At 45.3% G+C, this 12,113-nt stretch overlaps 1 protein-coding gene across 1 annotated transcript in view; it reads left to right on the forward strand.

The window, feature by feature from the left end:
* The window catches only part of DGKB (diacylglycerol kinase beta), a 332,776-nt gene that overhangs the window by 70,247 nt on the left and 250,416 nt on the right, over positions 1-12,113 (forward strand). The window contains exon 12 of the mRNA XM_058182793.1: positions 6,848-6,964. Within this exon, the coding sequence (XP_058038776.1) occupies positions 6,848-6,964 (117 nt within the window). The remainder of the gene's footprint in view (positions 1-6,847; positions 6,965-12,113) is intronic.

The following is a 12,113-nucleotide window of genomic DNA, read 5'->3' on the forward strand; positions in this document are numbered from 1 at the left end:
ATCTACCCAGGAGAAATCAGTCCCGTATCCCTTCCACGCGATCAAATATTGGAAACGACCCTTTAGCCAGCGGGAGTCTCGGACGCTGTGGACTTCAGATTCCTCCGACCCGTCCTCAGCGACAGTGACGGTGCTGTTGGGCACCGAAGGGGACTCGGTGTGGCCTCAGGAACCAGAAGGGACCGTGAAAGACGGGGTGGATCCGCATGGATCGTGGCAGGGTCAGTCGGTAGGCTACCGGGTTGATGACTGCCTCGACAGGGAACGGGCCGATGAATCGGTGGTCCAACTTCTTTACCGGGCGGTCGGACGGGAGGTGTTTGGTGGAGAGCCACACCCGGTCTCCAACTGCCAGCGGGGGCGTTGCCCGTCGGGAGCGGTCGGCGGACCGTTTGTAGTCCTCCTTTGCCCGATCCAGCTGTTGACGTACCAACTGTTGGACCGCATGCAATTCCGTCAGGAAGGTCTGCGTTTCGGGAACAGGAGAATCCGGTGGTGCCAGAGGGAAGAGCCGCGGATGGTACCCCACATTGGCAAAGAACGGGGTCATCTGAGTAGAGGTGTGCTGAGAGTTGTTAAAAGCAAACTCCGCCAGGGACAGGTAATCGGCCCAGTTGTCCTGTTGCTGGTTGATGAAGCAACGGAGATACTGTTCCAGGATACCGATGACCTTCTCTGTACCCCCGTCGGTCTCCGGATGGTGCGATGACGACAGACACACCTGCACCTCCAATGCGGCCATCAGGCTCTTCCAGAAGCGAGCTGTGAACTGAACTCCGCGGTCCGAAATCACCCTGTCCGGTAGACCATGGAGGCGGAAGATGTGCTGCAGAAAGAGACGGGCCGTTTTTGCGGCTGTGGGCAGTCCGCGGCATGGGATAAAGTGTGCCATCTTGGTGAGCATGTCCACCACCACCAGCACCGTGGTGAACCCAGAGGACGGCGGCAGGTCCGTCAGGAAGTCCATGGAGATCGCCCCCCAGGGTCTGTCGGGTGTCGGCAAGGGCTGGAGGAGCCCGGGAGGGGCCCCCGTGGCGGCCTTGGCTTGCCGGCACGGTACGCAGGATGTCACGTAGGCATGTACATCATGCCGCACTCGGGGCCACCAAAAGGTCCGTGTCACCAGGTGGAGGGTCTTGAAGAACCCAAAATGTCCTGCTGCAGGGTTGTCGTGGCACTGGGTCATGACGAGGGCTCGGAGTGGTCCTGTGGGCACATATAATCGCCCCCGAAACTTGAGTAAGTCCTCCTCCAAGGTCCAAGGAGACGTGGGGCCCACCTCTGCTCTCCTTTGCTGCGACCAGGCATCCTGGCGCTGCGCCTCTCGCACCTGGGCCCGCAAGTCTACTGGTTCCCGTGCTGCGGCCAAGGCTTCTGCCGGTAGCACTGTCCGTGGAGGGAGGGGGTCCTTGGCGCAGAGGTACTCTGGCTTGCGGGATAGGGCATCCGCCCTCTGGTTGTGACCGCTGGGAATGTAGGTCACGCGGAAGTTGAACCGGGCAAAAAACAACGACCACCGGATCTGCCGCTGGTTCAACTTCCGAGCTGTGGTGAGGTGCCCGGGACTCCGATGGTCCGTTCGGACCTCCACCTGATGTCGGGCCCCCTCCAGATGGTGTCGCCAAGCCTCGAATGCAGACTTGATAGCCAGCAACTCTTTTTCCCAGATGGTGTAGTTGCGCTCGGAAGGATTGAGTTTCCGGGAGTAGTAAGCGCAGGGAAAAAGTGTGCCACCATTCGTCGGCGCCTGTAGCAGCACCGCTCCCAGAGCCACATTGGAAGCGTCCGTTTCCACCACAAAAGGCCGGAGCGGGTCGGGATGCCTCAGGATGGGTTCCGTGACGAAGGCTTTCTTGAGGGCTGTGAATGCTTCTTGCTGCGGGGGACCCCACCGGAACGCAACCTTCTTCCTGAGGAGCTGGGTAAGTGGAGCCGTCAGTGTGGCAAAGCCCGGGATGAAGGTCCGGTAGTAGTTGGCGAAGCCCAGCAGGCGCTGAACATCCTTCACCCGACGAGGGGCTTCCCAGCTACACAAAGCTTCTACTTTGCATGGGTCCATGGCTATGCCCTCGGGCGAGATGATATGCCCGAGGAATTCTATGGAAGTCTGGAAGAAGACGCATTTCTCCAGCTTCGCATGGAGTTGTTGCTCCATAGCGTTGCAGAACCAGACCGGCGTGTCGAAGGTGGCTTTCCTGGACCGGGAGTAAATCAGGATGTCGTCAGGTAGATAACCACGAACCGATCCAACATGTCTCGGAACACATCGCTCATGAAGTGCTGGAAAACGGCGGAGCGTTGGTCAACCCAAATGGCATGACAGTGTATTCGTAGTGTCCGTGTCGGGTGCCGAATGCCGTCTTCCATTCGTCTCCTTCTCGCATCCGCACCAGGTTGTAGGCCCCGGAGATCGAGCTTGGTGAAGATCGTGGCCTCCGCAACCTCTCCAACAGCTCCGGGATGAGCGGCAGGGGTAGCGATTCCGCACCGTAATGGCGTTTAGCGGCGGTAATCACAGCACAGGCGCAAGTCCCCTGTCTTCTTCTTCACGATGAGGACCGGGGCCAAGAGAGGGGACTTTGAAGGCCGGGTGAACCCTCGGGCCAGGTTTTTGTCCAGGAAGTCCCTGTGGGCGGCCAACTCGGGCTCCGACATGGAATACAGGCGTCCCACAGGCAGTGGTGTTGGGCAGAAGGTCCACTGGGCAATCGAGGGGCCGATGCGAGGGTAGTCGGTCCGCCTCCTTCTCGCTGAACACGTCGGCGAAGTCCGTCAGCTCAGGAGGCAAGGTGATGGCAGCGGTGGGGACGTTCTGGCCGGCACAGGTGTGGCGGATGTGGTCGACGCACTGCAGACTCGGGAAAGAGATGGCGTTCCGCGACCAGGCCACCTGAGGATCGTGGGTCCAGCCAGGCCAACCCAAGGACCAAGGGAAAATGAAGGTCCGCCGTGACATAAAACTGGATCGCCTCCTCATGGTCCCCAATAGCCAGGCGCAAAGGCTGGGTGGCAAATTTAATGGGGCCGGACACCAGTTCTCGTCCATCAATTGTCTCAACCCGCATCGGAGGGTCCACCGGAACCACGGGGACCGCAAACTGGGTCACAAAGGCCTGGTCCATAAAGTTTGTTGTGGCCCCTGAGTCCACCAGCGCATGCGCCTGGAGCCCGTCCGACTGGTTCCCCAACCATATCCGTGTGTCCAGAATCAGATGCCGAGGGGGCCCAGAGTCTACTTCCGCAACGTCCAGTGGGGGCTTAGTACGTGCCCGACCTAGGGTTTCCCCGAGGTCGGGCCTGCTCCGTTTCCCGATTGGTCACGCTGTGATTCGGGGACCGGCGGGCGTGCCCCACTTCGCTTTCTGGGGCAAGAAGCGGCGAAGTGGCCGGGCTCCCCACAGTACAGGCACAATCCCCCTTGGCGCCTCCGGTTCCGCTCCTGGGCTGTCAGGCGAGGTCTGGCCGCTCCCAACTCCATGGGCTCTTCCGCAGCGGTTACAAAACATGGGGCGACCCGGGGAGCTGGTGGTGCAGGGAGTGGGGGTGCAGATGTCAACGGCGGGTCCCGGGGGGTGCGACGGGACGGTCGCCGTTGCAGACGGGCATCGAGGCGGAGACAAAGGGGCACCAAGTTGTCGAGGGTCCGCGGCGCCTCCACCCGGGCCAGCTCGTCTTGCAATTCCTCTGAGAGTCCCTCCTGGAACGCGTCCACCAGCGCTGCATCATTCCAGTCAGAGTCCTGGCACAAAAGATGAAATTCGGCGATGTACTCCTGCAGGGGGCGTTTCCCTTGACGGAGTTCCTTAAGGCGCCTGGTTGCCGTCAGCATTCGAACGGGGTCCTCGTACATGGTGCGCAGGTGCTGCCAAAAACGCTGTTGGTCCGCCAGCAGGGGGCTGTCCTGGAGCAAGAGGGGCGTGGCCCATCGAGCAGCCGAGCCGGAAAGAAGGTTAATCACGAAGGCCACCTTAGCCCGGTCATCTGGGAAATCCTCTGGCCGCATAGCCATGTAGAGCTGGCACTGTCCCAAGAAGGTCGGGAACATCTCAGGCTGCCCAGAAAACTTATCCGGCACGGTTATCGGGCACTTGCGACGAGGAGGAGGAGTGGGAGGGGGGCTGCAGGCACATTCCCGGCAGCAAGTTGGCCTGCCAAGTGAGCCACTTGCTGCTGGAGCTGTTGATTAGCCGCTTGTAGCTGCTGTAACTGCTGCTGTACCTGCTGCTGGTCCATCTTTGGTGGAAGATGTTTTAGTCAGGTCTTGGACAAACTGTTCTGTTTCCCCCCCCCAATACTCCCAGCAAAGAGTCAGTCAGAGGCCTCCTTTTCTCCTTTTATTTACATAGATACATGTCCTGGCCACGTCTACCCACGGGCCTGCCAAGTTTCTGGAGATAACGAGGAAATTATAGATAAGGCCAGAATTACTCACGAATATATTCTTCCCTCCATTGATAGTTTGCCCGCCCAAATTCATTGCTTTGTCCAAGACAAAAAACCAGGAAGTCCCGCCTCCTATTTATAGTCTCTGCAGATGTCACTGCATGACAATCATGACTTGGCTTCCTCCCAACGCTGTTTCTGCTGCGCGCGTCGGTCATGCCTCCGCAGCCTTGCATCACTCCAAAACTGTTCTTGGGGCGTTGCCAAATCAGAAGAAGGCTCCAGAGAATCAGGCCTTGCCGGCCCCTCCTCCTCCCTTTGAGTGGGTGCCAGGGAGGGAGAGGGCTCAAGAGAAGCAGGGCTTGCCAGGTCTTCTCCCTCACTTTCTGAATCATCCGAGTCCAGGAGTCTGGGTCCAGGAACCTGGGTCACAACACCCACTATGAAATCAAGAATCAAGAATCCTTGACTCTAGACTATATAGAGGTCAATTACAATATTTAGTCCACTGGAAGGGATATCCATTATCTGAATCTACTTGGGTCAAAAGTTGGAAAGTAAATGCGGACAATTTGATTAAACAATTTCACGACACTTTCCCTGACAAACCGAAAAAACCTCTTGGAGGGGGTGGGGGGTAGAAGGGAAGTGTGGACCACTGACAATCTTCTTTATCGACTCTTTGTTTTCTTTCCCAGGATATAGCTTCTTTTCCAAGGGGGGACCCCTGTCAGGCCTGGAAACATATTAGACTTTAGGGTTCCAGACGCTGCCACATTTTTCCCCTGAGGGGAGGAAGGGGGGCTGAGGGGTATGGTAACATTCTTCCAGCGGTCAAGGTCGGATGGTGTTCACATCTGCAGGAAGAGTGGCAAGAAGATATTCGAATGAACTGGGAGAACGTGGGACCATGTGACCATCAAAGGGGTCATGGGGTGGGACTCTTGGGGTTTGTATAACTGGGGAAAAGAATCCGGAAATTCAGTTTTGGAATTTCACTCATCGTGTGCCAGTTTCCTCATGCTAGTAAAGAACTCTGGAAAACAATGGCTTCTGAGTTTTTTTTATGCAGAAGAGGTTTTTCTGGAACCTTGACAGACTCCATCCTACAATGGATTGATTTAAGTTAAAACTAATAGTATATAAGGTCTTGAATTTATGAATAGATGAATAGATCATGTTTAAATGTTGATCTTATATTGGTAATGCTAAAGGAGGAAATTCAGTGTATTTTTCATTTGTCACTATGAGTCTGGCTCTATTGCAGCACTCTTGCTTCTGCAGAAGAAGACCATTATGTTTAGTGGTAGAATTGTTAGTAATCACTTGGCTTACAGATCATGACTTGGTAGTACTTTAGTAATAGATTTACCTGCAACACACCATTCTATGATATTATTATATTTCATCTCTTTTTGAAAAAAAGAGATTTGATTGACACTTTTTAAACACAAAAATACTAACACTTATGTTATTTTTATTTAATGCTTTTCTGTTTCATAGACTTGTTTTGAACTACTTTGGACTATATAGTGATTACAAATTATAGATATTTCAATAAAGAATTAACATGAAGTACACATTTTTTTTTCTGTTAATGCATACATATTGTGCAGCTATGTGAAGAATAAGAGGGACTTTATTTAGCCACTGTCTCCTAGCATAAATCTATTGTGGAGATGAAATTTAAGAAGTCATTAGCTAGCTCAACATGCCCCCCTCCCCCAAAAAGTCTGGATTTAAATCAAATAATGTACAGCAATGTTTACTTTGGTGTTGTTGTTTTTTCAGTTTAACACAACATTTTACTCAAAACATGATAAAATACAGCCAATGCCAGTTATTACCACTGATACTATTATTTTGTTTAAGTATAATTGCCAGTGTGGCAAGCAATTCTGAACTATCTTGGTTTGCAAATAGAATATCATTTTTTGAAAGGAACTGCTAATTTTTCTAGATAAGTTAAAATAAAAACCTGTTATCATTTTTACATGCTTTTAGTTTAACTTCTCAATTATTTCAAATTTTACACACACACACAATTGTGCTATATAATAAGGAAAAGAGATTATATTGCAATAAATCTTTTTGAAGTTTTCAGATTATAAAACAATTGTGATCTTCAGTGTTTTTGTTGTCAAGACAATGGGGTAGACTTTCTCTAATTAATTTTATTTAAGAAGCTTGATCATGGCCTCACATGGTATCACCAATTTCACACCATTGCATTAGTTCTTATTGTGAAAAAATAATTATCATCTATCTATTATCTAACTGCTATTATGTCTAGATACATAAATAGATGTATGTGAATTTGGACTTCATTTAATTTGATTGCAATCACTGAACTCATTATCACTGAAACAGTGATTGAATGCATCATTGTTGAATGGGATTTTTCCATTTCTACCACAGTAACATATTTAACATACTAATCTATTATTTCTGACCTCCTTTTTAGGAACGCCAAGCAACAATGAAAAAAGAAAAAAGTAGCTGTCAACAAACAAACAAAATAGTTGATCGAAGCAAGATGCAGAGAGCAAATTCTCTCACTATTGATGGTCAAGGCCTTCAGGTGTGGTTTTCCATTGTCATTTTTAAATATTTGTATAGTTACTATTAAAATGTTTTCTATAGTTACAGAATGAAAGTTAAATTTGGTCACCAGTTGGATCACAGATAAAAGCAAGGCATCTGTACAATGAGCAGTATCACATTGTACAATGAACATTCATCTTCACTTTCTAAAATTCTTCCCTGAGTTTGTATATAAAAGGATATATGCTTCTGCATATATGAGATCTCTGTTGAAAATATTGGTATGTTTAATAATGTAGATACTAATGTAAAGAATGGCTGACTTTGTACCTATGATATTTTTGCCATATGTCTAATTATAACATTATTTATAAAATTACATTATTCTCTTGTACTTAAAGAACAAAATAACCTCCAGGTGTCTCCATGGATCTTTTGTTAGAATGAAAGAAATATAGACTACTAACATTAGAGAGAACATTTTTTTATAATGTTTATAAATGGTACACAGTGAAACAGATATAGTTCTTTTTCTAGGAATGCCATCTGCACAGGACTTTCATGCCTGCTTTTCAAAATTGGTAGAACATCTTGCTTTCAAACTTATTAATTAATTACTTATAATAACGTAAATTATTTAATGGATATTATTCACAGCTGTATTGGCATGTACATTCTGATCAATTAATTTATTCCAGCTGTTGTCTTGGATGGTTGAATATTTGGTAAAATAGAGCCTCAGCTAAGATATGAGTCATTAGAATATAAATTATGTCCTGCTAAATTACACTAAATAAAATTTAGTTTAGGTCAAAGTCTATTATTCTGTGTCATGCGGAATAAATGGGTATATTCAGGAAGCTTGCAGGCATGGACAGTGTCATGTCCCACTCCTCCGCTGACAGCCGGGTCAGGGAAATCCGAATCAGGCTTGCCTCTGCAGTTCTGCCCAAAGTCCTAGCAAAGTCCTCAGAGCAGGCAGGAGACCAGAAAGTGACTTCAGCAAAATAAGTTTGACTTTGCCTGACTCAGAGACTGCCAGAAAGCAGATCCTTTATATAGGCCATGGGGTGTGGCTCCATGACTCAGCACTCATTAAGGCCTGCCCCTCCCTTCCTTCTGTTGCCTCCGCCTATCCAGTCTTCTGATGCGAGGGTCACTCCAATCAGCAGCTGTTGGAAATAAACTTTCCTCAAGCTCACATGCTGTGGAGGAGGGGAAGGAGTCTAGCTGCTCCGTTTGCCTGGGCATGGAGCCAGGGCTGGGACCGGGGGGTGCTCCTTCCTCTGCAGCCTGCTTGGGCATGGAGCCAGGGCTGGGGCCGGGAGATGCCCCCTCCTCAGCCTGTCTGGGCATGGAGCCAGGGCTGGGGCCGGGAGGACATTCTTCAGCGTTCAGAAGCAGATAAGCAGACACCGGCTGCGGTGAGAGCAGGCAAGACACAACAGACAGCAAGGCAATAGGCATTTCCTGGTTAATCTTTATTATGGTCTTAGAATCAGGAAACATACCTAATATACAATGAATATGTATACTAGATGTACAGAAAAACACACTGGCCTAAAATCTTTAGATATAAATAAGTACATATAAAATGCAAAACTAACAAAACAGCAATAATAAAATACAGGTAATCCTTGATTTATATACACAATTGAGCCCAAAATTTATGCTACTAAGTGAGATATTCGTTAAATGAGTTTTCCCCCATAATACGACTTTTCTTGCCACAATTGTTAAGTGAATAATTGCAGTTCTTAAGTTTGTAACTTGGTTGTTAAGTAAATCTGGCTTCCCCACTGACTGCTTTCCAGAAGGTTGCAAAAGGGGATCACATGACCCCCAGCACATTGCATCCATAATAAATATCAATCAGTTGCCAAGCATCTGAATTTTGATCATGTGACTTTGTGGATGTTGCAATGGTTGTAAATGTGAAAAACAATCCCAGCTGACTTTTCCCAGAGCTGTTGTAATTTTGAATGGTCATTAAAGGAACTGTTGTAAGTCAAGGGCTACCTATAATGTTGATTGCCAAGATTAGTATTATTCTTCTGTCTAAATGGCTGAATAAAACAGAGCCACTTAGAGCAATCTGTGATTGTGTGTCGGAATCCTATTCAGTCAAAGAAACAACAGTTAAGCTTTGTAATGGGATAGAATATGAGGGGATATGAGATTCCTTGTAAAGAGAGTAAAATAATTGCTTGTTGTACAGGATTTCTTAGAGTTATTCCCATATGGGTATAAGAACTGATGTAGAAGGATATTCTTTTATAAGGCCCCACAGGACTGAAAAGTGTGGCCATGTCCAACTTGGCAAAGTCTTGCAAAATTGAATGGAGGAAAAAATAGAATGATGACATGTGTCCATTTGATGTGGGGGGGTGGGGGGGAAATTCACCAATAGTGTGAATGACCAATTCACACTATTGACTATTTTGGACATCAGCATCTGTATCAAAATACTTGATTGCTCCCAAGTCCAATTCAAAATGCTGGTTTTGACTTTCAAGCCTTTTATGGTATGGGATGGAGCTACTTTGTCTCCATGATTCTATATGCTTGTCCCACCAGAGCAGTGTGCTGTGGGTCCCATAAGCCGATGAATTACTCTTGGCAGGCCCAAGGAGGTATGCTGTCTCTGCTATGATGTTCACCTTATGAAATCTTCTCCTCCTGGAAGTGAGGTTAGCGCCATCCCTTTCAACATTCTTTAAGACACCCAAGATTTCACTATGGAATCCTGGAATGTTCCAAGGGACACAGCAGATCTCTCAGGACTATTTTGTTGCAGTTCACAGCATCCTACATTGCTCATATGCTTGTATAGCCCAATACTGTCTGAAATTTTGAAGAAATTTTGAAATTTCTTCAAAAGCATATAATTTGATGGCTAGCGCATAGCTAGTGTCAGTGAATTCCATAGTTCCAATATGTACTATGTGAAGGACTTTTATGTGTAGAACTGACTTTTATCAGTTCTAAATCTCCCAATATTCTTCCTTAGAATCATCAATATTAATTGATGATTCTAAGGAAGATGGATAAAAACTTCTGTCAATATTTTCCATGTATTATTATTTGTCCTTTCGTTTACTTTCTTTCTAAGCTAAAAAATATAATGGAGTAGCCATTCATTATATCTGAATACCTTATCATTTTCTAGATACCTTATCATTTTAGTTGTTTAGAACAATACACAGTACATTAAGCCAAGTACAGTATTTATACGTAAATCTACAGTGTACTATATATAGTAAAGATTTTAGCATGAAATTTGTTGTTTTTCTCCTAAATCCATAATAAATTTTGAGTTATATATTATAAAGATGTCTTCCCTTTCCTGATTAATGCTAATTGAAACCCCAATTTGTATATGTAGAGTTTCTATTTTTATTTTTTAAAAATAATTTTTATTAAACAGTTTGTCTTTAAAAAATAACACAGAAAACAACCACACATACATAAAAAAACCCACATCAAAACATAACTTATTGAATATTACATACTGTCAATGGTAATTTTACAGCATTCCGTATTGACATATGTATTTTGCTTTTGTAGTTCTCTATTCTATCATTTCTATTTACTTCTCAATAGTAGTATAATAGCGTTGCTCCAACACACAAACACACACACACACACACACACACACACACACACACATATATATATATAGGTCTTTGGTTGTTGGTTTCTCCCATAGTGAATGCTGACGATTCATTGTTCATTGCGCTTCTGGGAGCATTGCTCCCAGAAGCACGGCTGAAGCCTGAAGATGACGAATGAGACTTCAAACGCCGCCAAGACACTTCCAATTTTACACGGAGAAAACCCGAACAACCAAAGACCTATATGCAAACACCGTGAAAACCTCAGAAAACAAATATATATATATATATATATATATATATATATATAGATCTTTGGTTATTCGGGTTTTCTCCAGCGTAAAATTGGAAGTGTCTTGGTGGCGTTTCGGCGAAGTCTCATTCGTCATCTTCAGGCTTCAGCGTGCTTCTGGGAGCATTGCTCCCAGAAGCACGGCTGAAGCCTGAAGCCTGAAGATGACGAATGAGACTTCGTCGAAACGTCGCCAAGACACTTCCAATTTTACACGGGAGAAAACCCGAACAACCAAAGACCTATATACAAACACCCGTGAAAACCTCAGAAAACAAATATATATATATATATATATATATATATATATATATATATGTAGGTCTTTGGTTATTCGGGGTTTCTCACGCGTAAAATTGGAAGTGTCTTGGGTGCTGACGAAGTCTCATTCGTCATCTTCAGGCTTAGTTGGCTTCTGGGAGCATTGCTCCCAGAAGCACGGCTGAAGCCTGAAGATGATTTAATGAGACTTCGCCAAACGCCGCCAAGACACTTCCAATTTACGCGAGAAAACATATATATATATATATATATATATATATATATATATATATATATATATACATATATATATATATATATATATATATAAACATTATAATATTTGTTGTTCTTATCTACACATTTATATTCGTTTATATTTACATCTCTTTATTTAATGTTATTCAGTTGCTCCAATTTAAGTTTCATCAGTATTAAATTAAACTTTTCCTGTTCTGGTTTCTATTTTCAAGCCAACTGTACATTTTATTCCATGTTTCATAATAGTCCGAATGCTCCCTCTTTTTCAATTCCATAGACTTTTTATCCATCTCTGAGCATTTGAGAATTTTCCTAATTACTATTTTGTTGGAGGGTACATTGTTTTGTTTCCAGTTTATTGCAAATGTGATTCTTGCTGTGGTGAGTATGTATAGTATAATGTATTGAAGGTTTTTGTTCATTTTCGGCTCCAGTATTCCTAATAAAAACAGTTCAGGTTTCAAAAATATTTTTTGCTTTGTAATTTCTTCCAACCATTTTTGAATTTTACACCAATCCTTCCTTGTGATGGGGCACGTTCACCACATATGATAGAATGTTCCGGATTTATGGTTGCATCTCCAACAATTGGGTGATAAATTTGGGTACATCTTGGCCAATCTCACTGGTGGCAAATGCCATCTATAAAACATTTTATAGAGGTTTTCTTTGTAGGCAACTGCTGTCTTGAGTTTGTAGTTCCTTTCCTATAGTTTGTCTCATTATTCTAACTCTATGTTGTGGCTAAAGTTCATGGC

Source organism: Ahaetulla prasina, chromosome 4, assembly GCF_028640845.1.
Source record: "Ahaetulla prasina isolate Xishuangbanna chromosome 4, ASM2864084v1, whole genome shotgun sequence".
In the NCBI taxonomy this organism is placed as follows: Eukaryota; Metazoa; Chordata; class Lepidosauria; order Squamata; family Colubridae; genus Ahaetulla; species Ahaetulla prasina.